At 38.8% G+C, this 25057-nt stretch overlaps 1 protein-coding gene and 1 pseudogene across 11 annotated transcripts in view; both read left to right on the top strand.

Moving 5' to 3' along the window:
• Positions 1-25057, top strand: part of NEDD4 (NEDD4 E3 ubiquitin protein ligase) — a 126218-nt gene that overhangs the window by 19489 nt on the left and 81672 nt on the right. For 7 of the 11 annotated variants that reach the window (XM_036262981.1, XM_036262957.1, XM_036262964.1 and 4 more), the window contains 3 exons: positions 7220-7298; positions 7398-7436; positions 24366-24419. In XM_036262981.1, coding sequence (XP_036118874.1) covers positions 7220-7298; positions 7398-7436; positions 24366-24419 — 172 coding nt within the window. Of the gene's footprint in view, positions 1-4; positions 303-2070; positions 2177-7219; positions 7299-7397; positions 7437-24365; positions 24420-25057 lie in introns of those variants that run through there. The other 4 variants (XM_036263008.1, XM_036262999.1, XM_036263023.1 and 1 more) reach the window with 4 other exon arrangements.
• On the top strand, positions 267-3981 carry LOC118640280 (annotated as a pseudogene).

Genomic DNA, 25057 nt, shown 5'->3' with positions numbered 1-25057 from the left:
CATGAGGAGATGGGAAGTGGTCCTGACTGTGGTCCCAGTTTTATGAATTAGTGCGAGGCCAAGTGGCGTTAGCACCTGGAGAAAGTGTGGTCTTCATGGCCTGGGAAACCAGAAGACTTAGTCTGAAAAAAGCATGGCAATGGTGGGGATTTGGGAAGGGAAAGGACTGGAGAGGAGATTCTCAGACTCACCTACTGACATCACTTACTGACCCCGAATCACACATTTGAAGTAGGTTCAAAGCAACTCAGCTAAAGACAAAAGATATGACTAGAGATCAGAGTTACTGCCCAAGAAACAAGGTTTGTGGTTCTTGTTCAGATAAGATAATTAACTGCATAATAAAATAAAACAAACAAATACTTATCAGAGAAAAATTGCAGAATCCAGGCTCTCCACAACTTAACATTTATAGTGTCTAGAATATAATTCAAAATAATAGGATCCATAAACAATCAGGAAAATGGAACACATTCTCAGTAAAGAAAAGAAAATATACTCACAATAAATCAAAAGATTGGAAATCCCAGGAGTGAAAGAGAAACTATGAAAAGTGAAAATTTTAGAATTGCGACATATATTTGAAATTAAAATTCTTATTATATCTGATAATTCTGATATATATATATCAACAACAGAATGGAGATGAAGAGGAATTAAAGATAGATTAATAGAAAATATTTCCCAATTATAAAATGAGAGACAAAGATTGAGTAAGTTTTAAAAATGGCCCTGGCCAGTTTGGCTCAGTGGTTAGAGCGTCGGCCTGCGGTCCAGAGAGGCCTGGGTTCGGTTCCCGCTAAGGGCATGTACCTCGGTTGCAGTTTTTCCCCGGCCCTGGTTGGTCGTGCGGGTGGCAGCCACTCGATGTGTCTCTTTCACATCAATGTTTCTCTCTCTCTCTCTCTTCCTCCCACTGTATCTGAACAAAAAATAAATAAATAAATAAAAATAAAAATGGACAAAGCCACAGGGACTTGTTAGATCGTATCAAACAGTTATCATACATGAAATTAGAAATAGAGGAGAGAGAAAGAATGAGGCAAAACATTTTCTGAAGAAATAATGATCTTTTTTTTTTCAAATTTGATGAAATATACAAATATATAAAAAATACCAAGCAGGATAAACACTAAGAAGAACATATTGAGGCCCACAGCAGTCAAACTATTGAAAGCCAAATGTAAATAAAAATCCTGACAGAAGAAAGAGAAGAAAATGTCATATTACATAAACAGGAACTGCAATTCAAGTAAGGACTGACTTCTCACAAGAAACTATGGAAGCCAAAAGAAAATAAAACGATAGAATAACAACTGTCAAATCCAGAATTCTATAGTCAGTGAAAATATCTTTCGGGATGATGACAAAATAACATTTTCAGATAAAAGAAAACTATGACAATGTCATTAGCACTATAAGTAAAGCTAAAGGAAGTTCTTCAGCTAAAAAGAATAAATAACAATCAGTAGATGAGTGGATAAAAAATTTGTGGTACATTTACACAATGGAATACTATGCAGCTGTAGGAAAGAAAGATCTCTTATCCTTTGAGAAGACATGGAGGGACCTGGAGAGTATTATGCTAAGCGAAATAAGTCAGTCAGAGAAAGACAAGTACCACATAATCTTACTTATTTGTGGAATATAATGAACAAAATAAGCTGATGATCAAAATAGATTCAGAGACAGGGAAGTAGGGAACAGACTGACAAACCTCAGAGGAGAGGGAGTGTGGCAGGGGGAGATAAACTAGAGACCTTATATTCATATATGCATAACCCATGGACACAGACAATAGTGTGGGGAAGGCGGGGGGGTGGGGGGGCACCAAGGAGGAGGGGGTCAATGGGGATAAAAAGGGGGAACATCTGTAATACTTCAACAATAAAGATAAACAAATAAAAAAGAATAGGTAACAGATGGAAACTCAGATCTTCAGAAGGAATAAACAGCATTATAAATGATAAATACGGGGAGTATTGAAAAGACCTTTTTTTGTTTTTATCATAATTTAAAAAAATAAAACATATGCCTGTTAAAATCACAACTTATAACATTGTCTTGCAGGATTTATAGGTTATATGTACATGGAATATATACAACAATTGTAGCATAGAGGACAAGGAGAGGTGTGGGTTATGGACCCATTTATTGGAGTGGTACCATATTAAGTGTAAGTGGAATTAAAAACTAAGGGTGTATTTTGTAATACCTAGACAAACCACTAAACATTCTGTAAAGAATTATAGACAATAGGCATTTTTAAATGAAATTCCTGAAAAAACAAAACAAAAATTAAAAAGCCAGGATAGGAAAAACAAATAATCAAAAATGAAAAAAGGGAGAGGGGGAAGAATAGAAAACAAATTGGTAGACATAAATCTAATCATATCAATAATTAACATTAAACATGAATGGGGCCAGTGTGCAGGGAGCAGACAAAACACAGAGAGGGCCGAGTGCGGCAGAGCGAAGCTGGAGCAGATGCCTATAAACTGAAGAAGGAACCCCTCAGACTTACAAAGGCACGGCCAGGCCCAGCAGCTTGGGCAAGGCTGGTGGGGACAAGGGCGCTGAGGCCCAGGCCCAGTCTCAGCCAGCATCCAGCAAGGTCCCCACGCAGCTCAGCAAAATCAAGTACTCAGGGGAGCCCCAGATTGTCCAGAAGGAGCCGCAGCAGAGCTCCCCCTGCTTCAGTCTTGGCAAGAACTGGGAGTTGCAGAAGCTTCTTGCCCTGAAAAATTCACCAGCCCAGGAGTGGGAGGAGCTGTTTATCCAGAAGCTTGCTAGTGCCACATCCTCTTTGACTTTGTGACGGACCCACTCAGTGACATCAAATTCAAGGAATTGAAGCGGGCAGGACTCAACGAAATGGGAGTACGTCACCCATAGCCACGATGTTGTCACCGAGGCTGTTTACCCTGAGGCTGTCACCAAGTTTTAAGTGAACCTCTCTGGACAATGACACGTTCATCAAATCCCATGGGGGTTGAGTTTGACCCAGAGGAAGATGAGCCCACCCTGGAAGCTGCCTGGCCACATCTCCAGCTTGTGTATGAGTTTTTCTTAGTTTCCTTGAGTCTCCTGATTTCCAGTGAAACCTAGCCAAGAAGTACATTGACCAGAAGTTTGTCCTTGCTGTCCTGCACCTGTTTGACAGAGAGGGTCCTCCAGAGCCGGGGCTTCCTCAAGACCATCTTGCATCAAATCTATGGCAAGGTTCTGGGGCTTTGGGCTTACATCTGCAGACAGATCAACCACATCTTCTACAGGTTCATCTGTGGGACTGAGCATCACAGGGGGATTGCTGAGGCCCTGGAGATCCTGGGCAGTGTCAGCAACAGCTTTGCCTTGCCCATTAAGGAAGAGCACAAGATGTGCTCCTGCTTCCCCTTCACAAGGTCAAGTCCCTGAGTGTCCATTCTATCACTCAGCTGGCATGCCGTGTGGCACGATTCCTGGAGAAGGAGAGCAGTCTCACTGAGCTGGTGATTGTGGGACTTCTCAAGTTCTGGCCGAAGACCGACAGTCCCAAGGAGGTGACGATCCTGAACGAGGTGGAGATTCGGGATGTCATTGAACCTTCAGAGTTCAGCAGAGTGATGGAACTACTCTTCCACCAGCTTGCCAAGTATACCTCCAGCCCCCATTTCCAGGTGGCAGAGCGTGCTCTCTATTACCAGAACAATGAGTGCATGAGCCTGATCAGTGACAATGCTGCCCAAGTCCTCCATGTCCTGTTCCTGCACTCTACAGGAATTCAAGAGCTACTGGAACAAGACAATCCAGGACTGATCTACAGTGCCCTGACGCTAGCTGTTTATGGAGATGAATCAGAAGCTGTTTGATGACTGCACACAACAACACAAGACAGAGAAGCAGAGGGCTGGTTCCAAATGAAGGGAAGAGAAGAGAGCTGGCCGGACTTAATCCCCAGTATCCCATGTCCCGAGCTCCACCACCACTGCCTCCTCTGTACTCCATGGAGACACAAGGAGGCCCCCAGCAGCGTGCGTGCTGAGGGGGCTGTATTATTGACCATGTGGGAAGTAAAAAAAAAAAAAAAAGAAGAAGTGCATAGGCTCTGGACAGTAGATGATGAATAAAGGGCCCAGGTTGACCAAGAGAAAGGGATGAACAAACCCTGCTCTGTGCCCCTTCTTTGATGAACAGCAGCTTTGGTATCACAGTCATAGAAGGGGCCACCTGGGGCTGACTGCTCTCTGGTGCTGGTGGTTCCCAAGCTAGGAGGAAGGAAGCAGGGAGCAGTGCCCTAAGCATGGCTCCCCCCAACTCCTATTTATTTCCTTGTTTGTGCTAATGCTGAACAGGCCCTCACTTGTCCCTTTCAGGCACCCTGGAGGGGCAAGGGGCATAGGAAGGCCAGACCCGGGTTCCAGGGCACAGGCAGTGCAGCTTTTGGCTGTGTACATAGGGTGCTTTTTCCCCCAGAGTAATACATGCCAAGGTGGGTTGGGCTTGGGCCGATATCCCCATATGTACAGAACAGAATAAAGTGGGTCTCTAAGAAGAAAAAGAAAATTCATGGACTAAGATAAATATGAGGCAGGGGGTGTTAGAATGGATTGAAAATCAAGACTCAGTTATATGCTATCTATAAAAGATACATTGAAAATATAAACACAACTAAGTTGAAATACAATGAATACAAAGAAATATGCCATGTAGACATAAAGTAGACAAAAAGAGTGAAGTAGATCTTTTAATAGCTAATTACATTTCAATACAAAAAACTATTCGCAGATATTTTATAACAAAATAAGACATGTATTAGGAAGATACAAAAATGATAAATCTGTATGTGCCTGTTAACAGAACTTGAAAATATATGAAGCAAAACTGGGCAGAATTAAAGGGACAAAAAAATAATTCCACAATCATAATTGGAGACATTAACACCTCTCTCAGCAACTGATGAAACAACCAGATTTAAAAAATCAACAGAAACATAAGTTTGAGCAATATTATGAACAAATTTGACCTAAAGAACACTATTTCTAACAACTGCAAAACAAAAACATTCTTTCCCATTGTACATTCACCAACACAATCCATGCATTTATTATTTATCTATTGCTGCACAATTATGATGACCACAAATTTAGCAGCTTACAAGAATACACATTTATTATCTCATCGTTTCTGTGGGTCAGAAGGCTCTGTGTGGTTTAGCTAGGTCCTCTGCTCCTTGGCCTTACAAAGCTATTGGCCAGGACTATGGCCTCATCTGAGTCTTGTTTTGGGAAGGATCCAATTCCAATTTCATGTGGTTGTTGATGGCATTCCGTTCCTTGCGTCCGAGGGCTTCAGTTTTTTGCTGGCTGTCAGCCAGAGGCCACCCTAAGTTCCTTGCTACATGGCCTTCGTCATATGGCAGCTCACAGGCTAGCAACCTGCCCCTTCAGAGCTGGAAAAGGAGAGAGTCTCCTAGCAAGATGGGTTACAATCTTGTGCAAAGCAGTCACATAAACAGTTTGTCATTTTTGCTGTAATGTATTGGTTAGAATTCATAGGTCCTTCTCATATTTAAGAGAAGTGTAACTAACACAAAGGGCATGAACATTAGGAAGTAGGGATAATAGGAGCTACCCTGCAGTCTGCCGTAATATGTTGGGCATAAAACGATAACTCAAACAACTACACATTTTACATTCTTTTCAAGTGCACATAGTGCATTCACCAACATAGACCATGTATAGGGCTATCAGACAAGTCTCAGGAGTTTTGAAAAGATTGAAATTATATACAGGATGTTCTCTGATAACAAGGGAACTAAGTTAGAAACCAGTAACATTAAGATATCTGAAAAATATCCCAAGTATTTAGAAATAAAACAATATACTTCTAAATAATCTATAGGTCAAAGAAAAAAAATCACAAGAAAAATGAGAAAACATTTTGAACAGAATGAAAATGAAAGTACAGAATATCAAAATTTATAGGGTAGAGCTAAAGTAATATTTAGGGGAAAGTTGAGAGTTTTAAAATGTTTAGCTTCAAAAAGGAGCAGGACCTAAATGAATAATTTGAGTTCTAGTCTTAAAAAATTAGAAAAAGAAGAGCAAGTTAATTCTAAAGTAAGTAGAAAAATGGAAATAATAAGGATAAAGTGAATAGACAATGCTAGGAAAAAAATCATTGAAATCATAAACTTGTTCTTTGACGCAATCAATAATTTTCAAGACAAAGGCCTTTAATTCATAACGTATAAAGACCTCTTGCCCTGGCTGGTGTGGCTCAGTTGGTTGAGCATCATCCTATACACCAAAATGTTGCTGGTTTGATTCCTGGTCAGGGTACATATCCAGGTTGCAGATTTCATCCATGGTCAGGGCTTGTGCAGGAAACAACTGATTGATGTTTCTCCCTCACATCGATGTTTCTCTCTCTCTCTCAAATCAGTTTTTAAAAAACTTGAAAAAAAATACCTCTTACAACTCAATAATAATACGATAAAGAGGCCAATTCAAATGGGCAAAAATCTTGATTTTCCTTTTCCATGTTGCTTTTTATTTTTTGCTGATTTTTTTAGAGAGGGGGGGAGGGAGGGAGGGAGGGAGGGAGAGAGAGAGAGAGAGAGAGAGAGAGAGAGAGAGAGAAACATAGATGTAAGAGAGAAACATCAATTGGTTGCCTCCTACACATTCCCTGACCAGAAACTGAACCCGTGACTCTTTGGTTCATGGGACGATGCTCTAGCCAACCAAGCCACACTGGCCAGGGCATCCTTCTCCATGTCTCTTTGTAAAGGGGTTATATGACATAATAATTTTTAACCAAAAGCACTTTGCCTTTATTTTGTAAAAAGAGTTTATACCCATGAGATAACTTGGAACAACCTGAGGTCTTGCAAAGCTAGTTCTTGAAAATCAGTGAATTAATCATCTAAATCTAAAAGAAGAAAGAACATAATAAAAAATAAATAAAAAAAATTAAAAGTCTAAAAAGGTTGGAAATCATTAAGTTGGGACTAAAAGGTATTCTGTGTAAATCTTTGTCTGTTTCACAACATGGTACTTTAGATTTTTAACAAGATGCAAAAATTACTATAATTACTTACCCCTGCCAAAGGAATCCTTTTAATTATAGGGAATAATTATAGAAATTGTTAACAAGGAAACTTCTGTGATTTTTATAGTTTGATTATCTAAGTTTGGGAATAAGCAACAATTAATTTTTTTCTTATTTTTAACAGTGATCCTTATGTAAAAGTGACATTATATGACCCAATGAATGGAGTTTTAACAAGTGTGCAAACGAAGACCATTAAAAAGGTCAGACTTAGCAGTATTCAAAAAAAATTTAAATATACTGTTTTAAATGTATATGACAAGATATAAAAAAGTAGTTACACTATGTTTATTGTCTTTTAGACTTTGAATCCAAAGTGGAATGAAGAAATATTATTCAGAGTAAGTATGCATTTTATTTCATTAAAGTAGCAACATTTTTTCTCTCAATAGGTTAGAATAAGTTTGCATTGATAATATTCTAAAATGTATTTTATAAGAATTTGTCTAGATTTTTTAAAAAAAATTTTAAGGCAAATCTAGGTATTCCGAAGATGATGTGATCCTGGAACCATTTATTTTATCATAAAAAACCATATATGTAAGGTAAAGAATGAAGGTGTAAAAGATTATTGTAAACCTGGAATTATCTTATTGTAATTTAATTCTGATTTAGAGATTATATGGTAGTCTTACTCTAATTTAGCATATTTTGGTGTTTTTCCTTGAAGATGATACAATATTTGTGTCTCCCCGGTCATTTATTAAATAGATCCAGGCAACAGATGATGAGGGCCTACCAATAAGTGGATGCATTTCTTCACTTACAGCCTCATGCACACTCCTACCCGCCCCCCCCCGCCCCCCACCTCACTGTCCTGTAAGAGCAGACTCCAGGCTCTTCAGGACGGCCCTCAAACTGAGACCATCTCCTGATGCACATGTGTCAGAGTACTTAACCTGATGTCATACACAGCTGTAAAGCTATTAAGGATTTTAGCAGGATCCAGTTTCACAACATAATATTCAACATGTATCCAAAATTATTTTATATACAACAAACCATGAAAATATGACTAATTCTCAGAAGAAAAGACAGTCTATAAATGTCAGTCCCATGGTGACCCAGATATTGGAATTATCAGTAAAACCCTGTAAAGCAGCAATTATAACTATTATAACTATGCTCCATGATGTAAAGGTAAACACTCTTATAATGGGTGGAAAAATAGATGTTCCCAGCAGAGAAATAGACACTATAGAAAAGAATGAAAGAGAAATATTAAAATTTAAGAATAGAATATCTGAAATTTTAAAAATCACTAGGTGAGCTCAATAACAAAATGGAGATAACAGTGAAAAGAATCAGTGAACTTGAAAAGAATTGGTAGAAATTATCTAATTTGAAGAACAGAAAATAAATATTGAAAATAATTAGTAGAGCCTGAGGGACCTGTAGATAGTATTAAAAGAGTCTAATATTTGCCCTGGCTGGTTTGGCTCAGCGGTTAGAGTGTCGACCTCAGACTTAAGGGTCTCAGGTTCAATTCCCAGTCAAGGGCATGTACCTGGGTTGCAGGTTCGATCTCCAGCCAGGTCGGGGCACGTGCAGGAGGCAACCAATCAATATGTCTCTCTCACATCAATGTTTCTCTCTTTCTCTCTCTCTCTCCCTCCCTCCCTCCCGTCTTCTCTTCCTCCCTTCCAGTCTCTCTAAAAATCAATGGGAAAATATCCTTGGGTGAGATTAACAACAACAACAAAAGTAATATCTAAGTCATTGAAGTCTCAGAAGAGGAAAAAGACATGGGTCGAAAAAAGATTTGAAGAAATAATGGCCAAGAAATTTCAAATGTGATGAAGGACATGTATTTATAGATTTAAAAAGTTCAGAGAAACCCAAACAGAATACATGCAAAGAAAAACATGTTCAAATACATAATCAAATTGCTGAAATCAAAGAAAAAGAAAATGATGCATTCTGCATAGGGGAACAACAACTCCATAACCATGCATTTCTCATCAGGAGCTATGATAAAACTGTATAATTAAGGTAGGAAAGGAAAGAAAACAGTCAACTCAGAATTCTATATTTAAAAAAAATAACCTTCAGGAATGACGGCATGTAATAAAGGTATTTGAAACTGAGGAAAAAGAAGATAATTTATTGCCTGCAGACTCACTCTAAACAAAATGCTAAAATAAATAGTTTAGGCTAAAGGTAAGTGATAGCAGAAATTTAAGACTTCAGAAACAAAGGAAAAGCAACAGAAATAGTAAATATCTGTAATTATAATAAACTATTTTTCTCTTGAGTTCTTTAAAATATGTATTACTGTTCAAAGTAAAAATTATAACCTTGGTAGGATTTTTAGTTTATGTAAGTGTAATACATATTACAACCATAACATAAAAGAGTGAGTAAAGTGAACTTTTTGGTTGTAGGGTTTCTACATTTTCTTCAAGTGGTTCAATATTAATGTTAAGTAGACCACGAAAGGTTAAATGGATATATTGTAATTCCTAGCGCACCTACTAAAAAATAATGAAGAGCCTGTTCGGTGTGGCTTAGTGGATTGAGCATCGTCCCATGGACTGAGAGGTCCCATTCCATTCCCGGTGGTCAGGATACGTGCCAGGGTTGTGAGCTTGGTCCCCAGTAGGGGGCATGCAGGAGGCAGCCAGTAGATGTTTCTTTCTCATTTCCATTCTATCTCTGTCCCCCTTCCTCTCTTGCTAAAAAATCAATAAAAACATATTTTTAAAAAATAATGAAGAGATATAGCCAAAAAGACAATAACAAATAAAAAGCAGAGCTCATTCATCAAAAAGTCATAACAACTCTGTATATGCATCTAACATCAGTGTTTCAAAATTATAAAGCAATAAATGATAGAACTGAAAGGAGAAATTGTCAAATACACTGTCATACTTGGAGAATTCAATATAGTATTGAGAGACAGTAAAAGTAGATAAATGTCAATTGATAGATATAGACCAAAAAAATTCAGTAAAAATACAGAAATGCTGAACAACACCATCAAATAAGTTTTACCTAATTGGCACTTATAGACTCTCTGTCCCAACAGCAGCAGAATACAGTCTTTTCAATTGCACATGAAATATTTACTGAGTAAGATGGGCCAAAAACTAAACCATAACAATTATAAAAGAGTAGAAATCATGCAAAATATGGTATATGACTATAATGTAATTAAAATAGGAATTAATAATACAAAAATATCAGAAAAATCACCAAATATTTGGAAATTAAACAACATACTTCTAAATAACTCATAGATCAGATAATCTCCAGGGGAATTAAAAAATACTTTAACAGCATGAAATAAAAATATAACACCAAAATTTGTAGGGTACAACTAAAGCAGTGCTTAGAGGGAAATATAATTACATTAGAAAAGAAGAAAGGTCTTGAACCATTCATCTAAATTTCTACCTAGGAGATGGCATCATTCTAGAACCTATAGACATTAAATGTATATTACAGAATACTGTGAACAATTCTGTGCCCATATTCAGTAAATTAGATGAAATGGACCAATTCCTTTAAACTGCAGTGGTTCTCAACCTTCCTAATGCCGCGACCCTTTAATACAGTTCCTCACGTTGAATGTGGGTGTATCTGCATGTGGGTGGACCACCTGGAGACGGATAGAGGTGCGGTGTGTTGGTTCCTAAGACCATCGGAAATATGTGTTTTCCAGTGGTCTTAGGCGACCCCTGTGAAAGGGTCGTTCGATCCCCAAAGGGGTCGCAACCCACAGGTTGAGAACTGCTGCTTTAAAGACACATACTACCAAAATTCTAAGAAGAAATAAATTACCTGAAAAATCCTATGTTTAAATTGCATTTGAAGTTAAAAACCTTCCAGCAAAGAGAACTTCAGGCCCAGATGGTTTCTCTTTTAAATTCTACCACACATTAAGGAGTACAGAATTTCAATTCTATATAATATCTTTCCAAAAATAGTATAGGAAGAAACATGTCCCAATTCATTCATGTGGCCAGCATTACCCTGATACCAAAACCTTTCACAGAGAAGGATGTGCAGGACCATGGAATCCATTGGTCACATCACTCACCACACCGTCCAGAAGCAGGCAGCCTGGTGGAGCTGGAATGGCCTACTGAAGGCACAAGTGAAGCACCGATATGGAGGCAGTACCCTGCAAAGATGGGGTGCCAGTTTATTCATTAAACCAGAGACCTCAATACGAGGCTCTGTTCACAACAGAAAGTATATACATGGGTCCAAAAACAATGGAGTTAGAAGTGGGAATGGCCCCATTATTGCCAAAGACCCAGAAGAGGACTGTGTGCTTCTCTTCTCTGGTACTCGGCTCTGCTGAGTTAGCGGTCCAAGTCCCCAAAGGAAGCATACTTTCCAGGGGACATAGCAACGGCCCTATCAAAACAGTCTACAGCTGCTGCAAGGGCACTTGGGAATTTTTGTTTCCAGGAACCAGCAGGAGACTGGGGCTCTTGGTTGACCTTGCAGGTAGAGTCATTCCCCAGAGTCTACCTTGTTTCTGCAGAGATAAGACTAGAGAAATAAATGAACATATTCTAGGAGCCACACTTACATCCTTTAGTTATTTTCTGGTAGTACTAATCTCTAACAGTCCCATGAGGTTGCAATATTTTTGTTTGTGTTTATTGAGATATAATTCACATAACATACAACTCACTAGTTCCAAGTATACAATTTATTTGTTTTTAGTCTGTTCACAGAGTTGTGTAGCCATCACCAAAATAATTTTTTGGACATTTTCATCATCCCCAAAAGAAACTCATAACCACAAGCTCTCACTCCCCATTTTTCCTCAACACCTGCCCCTCTCCTCCACAACCACTTTGTCTCTTAGACTTGCCTATTTTGGAAATTTTGTATCAGTGGCATCATACAGTATGTGGTCCTTCGGGTCTGACTTCTTTCTCTTAGCATAATGCTTTCAAGGTTTAATCATGTTATAGCACGTATCAATACTTCATTTCTTTTTATTGCCAAATAATAGTCCATTGTATGGATAACCACACTATTTATCCATGCATAAGTTGATAGACATCTGAGTTCTTTCCACTTTTTAATGGTGCTATGAACATAACATTTGTGTGCAAGTTTTTATGTGGATATAGATTTTCATTTGGGGAGATATATACCTAAATGGATTGCTGGATCATCTGAGGAGCTGCCAAACAGTTTTTCAGAGTGACTGTACCATATTACATTCCCACCAACAAGAGTTCTGAGTTCTCCACATCTTTGACAATATTTGTTATTATCTGTCTTTTTATTATTCTTCCTTGTGGGTGTGAAGTAGTATCCAACTGTGGTTTTGATTTGCATTTTCCTGTGGTTAAGGACGTTGGGCATCTTTTTACGAACTTATTTTCCAGTTGTATATCTTCTTTGGAGAAATGTCTGTTTAGATCCTTTTCCCATTTTATAATTGAGTTATTTGTCTTTTTGTTATTAAGTTGTTGTAGTTCTTTATTTTTCTAGATTACAAATTCTTTGTCAGATGCATGATTTGCAAAAATTTTCTCTCCTTTTGATATTATTGACCATGTCCTTTGAAGCACAAAAGTTTTAAATTTTGATTAAAAAGTATCTATTTTTTCATATTATTTATCTATTGTTCTTTTTTGTTGCTTATGCTTTTGTTGTCATTTTGAATCGATCCTGTTTTAGATTTACTCTCTGGACCAGAGGGAGGACAGTTTCAGAGGCTTCATGTGGCCTCCTCACTGTGAGCTCTCGTCCCACAAGCTGTGGGGTCAGTGTGCTGGTGGCAGTGAGGAGATCCAACTTCCAGTATGTCAGTCCCAAGGTTACACTTGTAAACCAGGGGAGTGACTACTGGATGGATGCACAGAACTGGTGGACTCTGTATAAGCTGGACTTTAGCCAGGACTCCATTTATTACCTGGTTCCTGCAAGTCCTTGCTCTAATAGGGAAGCTGTGATGATGCTTTGGGTTTCTAGGGGTCAACACAGACCCATTTCCAACAGTCCTCAATATGTGTGAGTACTCATTTTCCCCGGTACACAAGCACCCAAATAAATGGCCATAGTCCTTTTGGAGGAGGAAGGCAGGAATCATTCCAATATATACTTCCTTCCGTGATGGAGAGTCCTTCCTTCTCAGGACCAAGTCACTTCTTTAGTCAGTAGGCTTTGGATCAGAATATTGTCTCAGCTTGGGGAACTGGACAAGGGATTGTGATGTTTTTTAATGGGGAAACTATCCTTAGCCACTCACATCTCCATTGTTGTCTTCTCACGATTGTACATGTTAAGCAGCACCTTCACTGGCCACCTGCCTGTTTCGGTAGAGATGCCACACCCTATGCTCTGCAGGTCAAGTCAAGTCTGCTTCACAGCCCCTCTGATCTGTCCGGTCATTACAGTAGTTGTAGCCCCTTGATTCTGGCAGTGAAGTGCCACCCGCTGGCCTGTCTTACTGGAGAAGGGGAGGCTTTCTGTTTGCATGGCTGTCAAGGAGCCCAGCTCTGTGACCCCTCCCTTACCATCAGTCCAGCATGCAGAAGAGAGCCCCCGCTGTGCAGCGTGGTGATGCTGCTGCCCTCACACCAGCACACGCCTGATGACGGTGGTTAATGGGGTGTCCTCTGGGCACAAAAATCCCGTAGGTATTTTGGCCTCATGTAATTTATATACATACTTTTATTCTAGCATGGCCACTTTCATCGACCTTTTTATTCCTTCTTCTACTGTCTGCCAGGGCAACTCAGGCTTTTCCACTTGGCTCATTATTTTTTCAGGCTTCTAGGAGCCATTCTAGTGGTAAGTTTGCCTCATCTTATGGGGTCCTTGACAGGATGTTAAATCTTAAGTCAGTGAGATCTTGCTTATCCAGTCTTACGTTTCTGCTCCTTTGATCAGGCAGTGTAGTCCCAGGGGTATTTCTCTGGCTCCTGCTAGTACATGCCATTTAATTCTTGAAGCTGCCTCCAGATGTAATAATCTCTTTCATCCTGTGTCAGGCCAGCTGGGTTATGCTGGCATTTAACACTGGTTATCATCTCAAGCGGCAGAAGAGAAGTTGGAGAACTCCTGAGGAGAGACTCATTTCCTTATGGGGAGAAGTCTTGGTAGTGTCTTCCTGCATGGGGAGGTGCTGGAAATACTGACAGAACCTAACAGAGGAATAAATAGACCCAGAATAGTTGAAGATTCATTACTCCTCGCCCTGTCCGGTTTGGCTCAGTGGTTAGAGTGTCAGCCTGCGGTGACGTAGGGAGTTCGATTCCGGTCAAGGGCACGTACCTCGGTTGTGGTTCATCCCCGGCCCTGGTTGGGTCATGCGGGAGGCAGCCAGTCGAAGTGGCTCTATCACATCTCTCTTTCTCTCTCTCTGTCTCTCTCTCTCTCTCCCTCCCTCCCACTCTATCTGATGATAAATAGAAAAGTATCCTCGGGTGAGGAATAAAAAAAAAAGATTTATTACTCCTCTCTCCATAACTGATAAAACAACTAGACAAAAAGTCAGCAAGTACATAAAAGATTTGAAAAACACTATCAGTCAACTTAACCTACTTGGCATGAATAGAACATTATATCTAATATCTGAACAATACATTTTTGGGCCATAAAACAAATCTGAATACATTTTAAAAGGTTGAGATTTGACAGAATATGTTCTCTGACTACAAAAGAGTTAAAATAGAATTCAGTAACACAACTATATCTGGAAAATCCACAAATATTTGGAAGTTAATCAACATTTTAAATAAGCCATAGCTTAAAAAAGAAATCATAAGAAAAGTTAGAGCCCTGGCCTGTTAGGCTCAGCAGTTAGAGCATCGGCCTGCAGACCAAAGAGTCTGGGGTTTGATTCCAAGGGCACGTACCTCAGTTGCGATATGGTCCTCGGCCCTGGTCCTCGACCCTGGTCGGGGTCGTGCGGGAGGCATCCAAGCAATGTGTCTCTCTCACATCGATGTTTCTCTCTCTGTCTCTCTCCCCCTCCCATTCTATCTGAAGATAAATGGAAAAATATCCTCTGGTAAGGATTTAAAAAAAAGAAAAGTTAGAAAACATTTTAACTGATTGATAAAGCATAACATTTGAAAATATGGCATGAGCTAACTCAGTGCCTAGAGAAAAATTCACACCTTTATATACTTTTATACAAAAGAAAAAAGATTCAAAATCAATGATCTAAGTTTCTACCTTGAGAGAAAAAAAAAAAAAAAAAAGGAGGGAAAGATGAATGGAATTCAATGAAATAGAAAATGGATAAAAAGTAGATAAAATAAATGAAACCAAAGTGATTTTTTGATATGCTATAGCTAGCTCAAATAAGAGAGAGGGGAAAAAACTTAAATGACCAACATCAAGAATAAAAGGAACATCCTATAGACCAAAAATATATAAATAAATAAGATAATATTATAGACTTGTTGGCAATAATTTTAACAACTTAGCTAAAATGAAAAAAAAAATTACTTTAAAGCCCAAAAATATAGCAAAACCAGTATGAGTAGAAATAGAAAATATGGGTCTCTGTTGGAGCACTTCAAGTTATAATTAAATTTTTAAACATTTTTTTAATCTAAAATTATAACTAAAAATCTTCCCATTGTTTTTAGTCTTGATTTCCAATTAGAAAGGATGCTTGGAAGTCAGTACTACTTTTGAATTAGAGATGCTACCACAAAAATAAGAAAGAAGGTCATTTGTAAATGATAAAGTAGGCTTGGGCTTTACTGCCTTTTACTCATTGTTTCTTTGACCATAATTTTACTATTACCAAGTATTCTAGCCAGCATTACTTTATTCTGGGGTCATAGGCAGCATGCTTATGTCAGTCACAATTTTGCAAATTTATTGCAAGGATAACTAGGTAAATTTGTGTGGATCAGTGCTAACGCATCACTGGTAGATGAACTAAAAATACATGGCAACTTCGTACTTTCTGTACAAAGAACATTATTATGTGTGGGCCTCTACTTTCTTCTTTGCTGTTTATATAGCACAAAATGTTTTCAATTGAATGTATTCCCATAAAATTGTCTATTTGAGATAATATACCACAGTAAAAACTTGCTTATTGGTCATTCGGCCAAATGGAAATTTGGGTCAGAAGTTGAAGGGAGCCTTTATATCTTTGAGAAAACATGAAGTTCAAAGAAAGCTTTTCTAGAGAACTGTTATTGTTAGAGACAGAGACACTCCAAATTGATGTTAGTGCTCAATAGCAAATTATAGTAAAATCTACAGTTATAGTTGCTCAGATGAGACCAAGGGGGCCAAGTGACAGGAGGGAAAAGGTCACATGAGGTGCGATGTTATGTGTTCTGCATATGCTAAGTGTGTGAACATGTGAAAAAGGCCACCGCACTCCATCCCCTCTCTTCCCATGACACTCGTTTTATATCTTTAGGGTTCATGCTCATTATATTATATTTACATAATGTGTATATGTTCCTGTGTATATTTCTGTTACAGAAGCAATGTGACTTGTACATAATAGATATTTTAATAAAGAGAAATAAAAATCAGCCGTCATTTAATCTCCATAAAACCACCACTGATTGTGTGATCTTCTGGTATTTTTATCTGTATTGTTATACTCCTCCACCTCTACACACGCACGTGTGCGCGCGCGCACACACACACACACACACACACACACACAATTAGTGTGATATTTTTCTATGCTTGATTCCCAGGCACTTTGCTAATGCTGGTTAATGACATGGCTACAGTCCCCATCCTTGATAAAGCTTACTGTCTACTGTGGACTCCTATGATCATGTTTTCAAAATAATTACCAGTGTGTGAGCATTCTGAAAGTAAAAACCAGGTGCTAGGGAGTGACTATCAGGGGGACATTAGGAAATTTAGGGGATTCCCTCCAACTAGGGAATTTAAGAAAGGTCCTCGGGGGAAGTATATCATTTGTGATGCTTTCAGCTTCAGGTAACATATTTGAAGTGATAGGTAATGTTGTCTCAAAGAACAAGCACACTTGTTATCTGTAATCTCAAGAAGCACACAGACAGGAAGGGCGGAGACTGCAGCCATGGAACAGGGTCATGTCTGACCCAGCCTCTCCGGGATTCTCTTGGCTTTCTGACCTTGATCACAAGATGCAACAGCTCCAGACTTCATTGCCTCACTCCATGGTGTCCGGAGACAGACACGGGAGAGTGGTTTCCCTTGTGTTTGTCTTAAAACTTTTCCATAAGTTCCCCCAGGAGACTTTGATTTATCTCTCTTGGGCCAGAGTTACATCATGTGCTCATTTCTAACCCGTCCTTGGTAAGGAGAATGGAGTTACCCTGAGGCTTAGAGGAGTCGGACTCAGCTCCTGGGGGTGGCAACTGGCTATCGATCCTTGACACACATTGTCATCTACTATTTGAATAACATCAGAATTCTGTTGGAAGAAGCGGGGACACCTCGTTAATAAAGCACTGAGTAATCTATGGTCCATCCATACAGTGAAACCCACCCAGCTGTTTAAAAGACTAATGTATATGTACTGACAGAGCATTAACCTCAAAATATGTTAAAGGAACAAAAGTGCAAAACACTGTGTGCATGATATGCCTTTTTGTGTAAAAATAGAAATTTTAAAATACCCTCTCAAATGCTAGTATTTGCAGAGAATACTTCTGGAAGGACCAAAGAAACTGTTTACGATATTTTCTCTGAGGGAGGGACAGGATAAGAGAGAGATTTATAATTCACTATATATTTTTTGTACAGTTTGGGTTTTTCTCTCATTGCTGTGTATCTAATTTATTTTTATATTTGTTGAATAACTGCATAGAAAAACAAAATAAAAAGACATAAAACAGGTAAATAAATATGCTAAGATACTTTCTATTTATATAATGCTTTATGCTTGTAAAAATATTTATCTAGCCCTGGCTGGTTTGGCTCAGTGGTTAGGGTGTCAGCCCGCGGACCAATGAGTCACAGGTTTGAGTTTGGTCAAGGGCACGTACCTTGGTTGCAGTTTGTCCCCGGCCCTGGTCTGGGTCCTGTGGGAGGCAGCAGTAGATGTGTTGCTCTCACATTGATGTTTCTCTCTCTCTCTCTCCCTCCCTCACTCCCACTCTGTCTGGAGATAAATAGAAAAGTGTCCTCTGGTGAGGATTAAAAAATATATATATATATTTAATTCATTTAACTTTTTACACAGTTTTTATTTTAAAATGTACTTACAACATATGTCTATACAAAAACCTGTACATGAATGTTCATAGTATCATTATTCGTTATAGTAAAAAAAGTAGAGCCCCCCCGATAAATGGATAAACAAAATGGGGTATATACATATAATGGAATATTATTCAGCCATAAAAAGGGATGAAGTACTGATACATGCTACAACATGGGTGAACCTTGAAAACATTATGCTAAGTAAAAGAAGCCAATTACAAAAAACCACATATTGTATGATTCCACTTACATTAAATTTCTAAAATAGTCAAATCTGTGGAGACAAAGTAGAAGTTGCCTGAGAATGAGGAGATTGGGAGGAAATTAGGAATGACTGCTAAAGGGCATTGTGGATTTTTTTGAGATGATGAAAATGTTTTAAAATTGTGATGGTGGTTGCACACTCTACGAATATACTAAAAACCTTTGAATTGTACACTTTCAATGGGTCATTTGTATGGTATGTGGATTATATCGCAATAAAGTTATTTTTAAAAATATGCCTCCATTGTTTCTTAGCTGAATCCACCAGCTAAATTTCTAGGAACTACAGTTTGTTTTTTTTAATGAACACCATGGAATAAATTGACACTTACCAATACTTTGTTTTCTTCTTTGAAAATTTGGTTACGCCCCTGGCAAAGTTTATTTTCTACTCTTTTATGCATTTATAGACTTACATATTTACCCATTTTTCAGAAGACCTATCGCCAGTATTTCAATTTTTGTTTCTTCTGCTTTCATCTTTCCTATAAACATGACCCTGTAAACTATTTTTTGTGACCATAGCTTTACTCCTATTTTTAATACATTGAAAAAAAATAATATCATCAAAGAATTCACACATAATTTAAAAATGAGGTACTTAATGAAAAGCAACAGACTCTGGTGGCCCATCCTCCCTGCTTCTTAGAAGGAACCACTTTTTAACTGTTTCTGTTTGTTTTCTGGTCATTATTCCCATATTGCTCAATAGCTCATACATGCGTGTCCCAAACTGACTTCCAGCCGTAATACATGAGTAAATAGCCAACTTAGGTTTGGCCAGTAGTTTGACCCCTCACATATTCTAGGTCAAAAATTTTTCCTGAGAAACTTGAAGGCATTGCTTTCTCAGCCTTGGGCATTGTGGTGCAGTCGAGAAGTCTGATTCTTGTTCCGTTGGGGTTGATCCTTCCCTCTCTCTAAAAAATAGAATAATTATCTTTATCCCAGAGTTTTATAATTTCATAGTGATATGTGGTGTGTGTACAGTTTTAAATATTCACTGTGGTGTGTTTCAATTTAAAGACAACTGTTTCTCTTCAGCTCTGAAAATTTGTGTGTGAATAATTTCTGTAATAATGGTCTTCCTTCTGTACATATTATTGTGTGGCGACGCCAGCTAGTTGGATGCAGTGTTGCCCAGACTGAATTCTGTCTGTCTCAGCCAGTATCCTCATGTGAACCACAGAAAGTGGGCTGAGTGACTTTCTTACACCTTCCAGGGATGGTTTTATCCAGGTCCATTGTAGATACACAGGAGAGAAATTAATAGAGAATGTACAGTGAATGTCATAGGATGGACGGGCCCAACAAACTTTTTCTTAAAGGGCCAGATAGTAAATATTTTAGGTGTTGCCGGCCAGGAGGCAAAATTGAGGCTATACTGTAGGTACTTATGTATCCATTTAAAATATAACCATTTAAAATTATAAAAACATTCTTATCTCCTGGATTATTAAAAAAAAAAAAAAAGCAGGTGGTTAAGTTTGGCCATAGTTTGCTTAACCTGCCTTTTAGGTCATTAGGGCTTAATTCTTGCACTGAATCTGTGCAGTAAGCAGTGAGTAGTCTGTTTCCAGCGATTCGAGTGGGCAGGGGGCAGTTGTAGGAGTCAAGGCTGAAAAGGCGAATTGGACTTACATCAGAAGCATCTTTTCATGCACAGGTTTGGAATTATTCTTTAGGCCATTAGGAACAACTTTTGAGTAGGGCAGGAAATGTGTCGTCCCCAACTGTCTTTTAGTGTAAGTCACTCCAGTTACAGTAGGAAAGACAGATTAAAGAGAGAAGATAGTTGTGGCAAAAAATCCTGTTAGGAAGCTATTAATTATGGCCTGAACCAGGACAGCTGAGACCTCATTAGATCAGATATCATTTTGATTTTCTTAGAATATTCATTGTTGATATTGAATGTCTACAGTGTCGGCCAGGTACTTGGATAAACACTGAGACTTCTGATTTTCCCCTCAAAATGTTCATGGCCTTGTCTCCACCTGTTCTCATGGGGACTGTCCCAGGCACAGCTCTCATCACTTCACGTCTGAGTTACTAGTCCCAAAGGACTCCAGGGTCTTTCTCCAGTCCAGTTCATTTTGTGTATCACTTCATGAAAATAATATTTACGTAGGAACTACATCATGTCATTTTTCCTTCAAAAGCTTCATTTTCTTCCCTACCAGTCAAATGTGAACTCCTTTTTGGGATTTCAGTGACTTCAGCCTGGCTCTACCCTAACTAACCAAATTTTTCTTGCCATTTTCTAGTATAAAAATATTCTCACTGAGCATGCTCACTCTGCCCCCATGCCTCTCATGCGGTCACCATGCTGTGAGTGTTCTCTGTACTTTCCTATTCAAATTTTTCCCATCTTTCAAGTCTCAGCTCAGATTTCATCTGGTCCAGGTGTCTAGCTCCATGGTTACAATATGGCTGTAGGAGTGCCAGTTATCCCATCCAAGTTCCAGTCAGAAAAGAGAAATGCAAGGGGCATGAGGACCATCTCTCCCAGTTGAGACAGTCCCATTTAAAGAGCTCTCCCAGGAGTCCCATCCAGTGACTGCCATCAGGTTGGCCTACCTGGTCACCCTTAGGTGCAAGGGAGTCATTTTTAGATAGACATCGATTCAGAGTCTCAATGTTGATCAAGTCCAGAAAGCGCTATTCATGTGGAAAATGGTATGTAAGATAGAATGGAGTGTTTGGTATTTTGATCGGGATGATGAAGACAGAGTATACATATATAAAAAGTCATCAACCTGTATATTTTAGATTAGTATACATTATACTCTACTGAATATATATTATACTTCAAATTTTAAAAAGTACCCCTAGAGTTCTGCAGTATGGTGACTCTGGAAACATTGGTGCAGGTAAAATCAGGATTATGTTCTCAGAAGAAAGTGAGAGTGGACATTGGGTTAGGTATCTAAATAGCTCTGTCACACTTATAGGACTTTTTTTCTTTATCCTCACCCGAGGACATTTTTCCATTTTTTGTTCAGATAGAGTGGGAAGGAGAGAGAGGAAGAGAGAGAGAGAGAGAAACATCGACGTGAAAGGGACACATCGAGTGGTTGCCACCCACATGACCAACCAGGGCCGGGGACAAACTGCAACCGAGGTACGTGCCCTTAGTGGGAACCGAACCCGGGTCTCTCTGTACCGCAGACCGAAGCTCCAGCCGCTGAGCCAAACCGGCCAGGGCTTTAGGACATTTTTATGAAGACTATCAATACTTTTGACATGTAAAGCAAAGTATTAAAATATCACATTGCTTAATGAAATATATTTATCATAGGGGGAAATGAATCAACCTAACTTTGATAATTTTTTTACACATCATCTTGTATTAGCCTGAGTGGGGAAATATATTTATCATAGGGAAAATAATTCTCGTTTTTCACCTCCTGTGTTTTTTCTTTTTTTTACTCACACAGAGTATTTTAATTCTGATCCATGTGTTCACCAACTGTGTGGAGGTTATTTTCCCTACACCAGGCAATTCTGTGCGACACCATCTGAGTGTCCTACATTTAAACTCAATTCTGACACTACCCACCTGGAGATGGCATCAGATCCCACAGGTTAGGAGCTCAGTCCTACAAGACTGACCTCACTTCAGATACCAATTGAAAGTAGTAGGTCCCTACTAGGTTACTCACAACTGCCATCTGACTTGGCTACAAATCGGAGGTTCCCATGACCCCCTCCTCTGGGTCCATTAATTTGCTACAGCAGCTGACAGAGCTCAGAGCAACACACCTATATTTGCCAGTTTATTAAAAGATATAATAAAGGATACAGGTGAACAGCCAGGTGAAGAGATACATAGGGTGAGGGGGCCCTGAGGGCAGGAGCTTCTTTACTTGTGGAGTTGGGGTATACCACCCTTCTGGTACATGGACGTGTTCTTCAACCTGGAAGCTCTTAGAACCCTGTACTTTTGGGATTTTTATGGAGGCTTCATCATGAGCAATCATTAATTCTGTTTTCAAACCTCCTTCCTTCTTATTTGGTTAATCCTCACCTTAGGATATTTTTCCATTGATTTTTAGATAGAGTGGAAGGGAGAGAGGAAGGGAGAGAGAGAGAGAAACATCGATGTGAGAGAGACCCATCAATTGGCTGCCTCCCACACGACCCCATCTGGGGCCAGGGATCAAACCTGAAACCCAGGTACGTGCCCTTGACCAAGACTGAACCCGAGACCCTTGGGTCAGTGGGCCGCGGCTCTAACTGTTGAGCCAAACCGGCCAGGGCGAACCTTCTCCCTTCTTAAGAGAATGAAGAAGTAAGGCGAGGCTAAAAATTCCAAGCTTTCAATCATGTCTGGGCCTTTCCTGTGACCAGCCCTCACCCAGGAGCCAACCCAGAGTTACCTTATTAGAGAAAAGATACCCCTATCACCCAGGAAGTTACAAGAGTTCCAGGAGCTCTGTGCCAAGAACCGGGCAGAGTCCAATATGTATATTTTCTGTTATCATACACATTTTAACCTCCAGTATACAAATTATTAAATAACCCTGGCCAGTTCTCTCAGTGGTTAGAGCACTGGCCCATGGACCAAAGGGTCTAGCGTTTCATTCTGCAGTTAGCCTCATGGGGGAGGCAACCAATCAATGTGTCTCTCACATCAATATTTTTTTCTCTTTCTCTCCCTCCCACTCTAAAAAACAAACAAACAAAAACAATGGAAAAATATTCTCAAGTGAGAATTAACCAAAAAAATAAAATAAAATAAAATAAAAGGTTGCAAGTTTGATCCCCCAGTCAGGGTGCATAAGAGAGGCAACCAGTCAACGTTTCTCTCTCTCTCTCAAATCAATAAAAAAAAGTATCCTCTGATGAAGATTAAAAAATATTTTTAATTACATTTGACATACAATATTATATTAGTTTCAGTTGTACAACATAGTGATTAGACATATATATATACATATATATACATATATACATATATATACATATATATATACTTATAACTTACAAAGTAATCACTTTGATAAGTCTAGTTCCCATCTGACCCCATACATAGTTATTACAATATTATTGACTATATTTCCTATTCTGTAATATACATCCCCTCGACTATTTTATACTGGAAATTTATACTTCTTTTTTACCCAGTCTCCCAACCCCCTCCCATCTGAAAACCATCAATTTGTTCTCTGTTTCTATGAGTTTGTTCATTTTGTTTTTTTAGATTCCACATAAAACGTGAAATCATATGGTATTTGTCTTTCTCTGACTTGTTTAAGATAATAGATTTTAACTGGTTGAAATATTTCAGCAAAAATGAAAGCATCAGCTTTGAAAAGTAAAATACTAATTTCTACTTATGTAAAATATAAACAGTAAGTGAAAACTCAGTTTATACTTTTTGACTACTCCTGTACTTTTTATAGTAGAAGCAATAAACTTATTTATCAAGTCAGTACTAAGGATTCAGACACTAGTTCCCATGAAAGCAATATTCACTTTGGGTAGTTCTAGCCTGATAAATAAAAAGTGAGTAAATACAATTTATAACAAGAGGTTCAAATCTAGTCTATATTTTTAAGTGTGGGCAGACATTTAAATAATTTTTCAAATGTTAGTTTACTTTTATTCTAGTTTGGATAAAATGGATAAATAAGCAACCCAGTCCACTTTGCTGTTATGGTAAAATCATTAGAATATGGGTGACATGTGACTGGGCTGCTTTTGTGTTAAGTATCTCATGTAATTTAAAATATCTTGTAAAGAACAAGAAGTAGGAGATGGCAACATATTCAGGCATTTATTCTCAATCTCTGTGGTTTAATGTTGACATGTTTCTAAAGAAAGGCTGTGTTTCTCCTACTTAGGTCCATCCTCAGCAGCAGCGGCTTCTTTTTGAAGTGTTCGATGAGAATCGATTGGTAAGTTAGACTGTACTTGTGAGAAATCTGAAGCGAGGACATGCTTCAGCAACGCAGTAGGGAAAAGTGATTTGGGAACCTGTGCTGTGAGCGATGATTTGGGGTGGTTATGGAGACTCTGGGCAATATGGGGAGGTGGCTACATGTATTTTCCTCCTTACGTTCTCCTCCCAAGCACCTCTCCCGATTGTCAGTTCTCAATAGATGACGAGGTCTTCCTCAAAGCCCATTGTCACAGGAGACAGCAGGAAAGCCAGCCTCTTTGTCTTCCCTCCCTCTCATCCGCGCACCCTGCTCGGCGATGCGGAGTGTCTGGGTTAGGCCTCCTCACCCGGTGGATTTTTGGGGCTACCCATATCCAGTTACAGCATCCCATCCACTCTCTTATCCCCATGCTTCTATGAAGGAAAACTGTCTTCTTTACAGCAATAAATCAAGTCCTCTAAAAGATCACCAGCTCTTACAGAGGCAAAAAGCAAAGTTAAACCTAATTTTATTTTTTGATTTCTGATTTTCTAAAAACTATCTGGAAGCCCTTTCCTATTCCCTGATCTTGTCTGTTTGGGATCCTATTTCAAACCCTCTTAGTTGGAAGTCTTACCTTTATATTTAAATCTGTATGATATGAACATGAAGGT

This window comes from Molossus molossus, unplaced genomic scaffold (genome assembly GCF_014108415.1).
Source record: "Molossus molossus isolate mMolMol1 unplaced genomic scaffold, mMolMol1.p scaffold_m16_p_1, whole genome shotgun sequence".
Taxonomy (NCBI): Eukaryota; Metazoa; Chordata; class Mammalia; order Chiroptera; family Molossidae; genus Molossus; species Molossus molossus.
The sequence above is the reverse complement of the archived record's forward strand: the minus strand, read 5'-3'. Positions and strand labels throughout refer to the sequence as shown.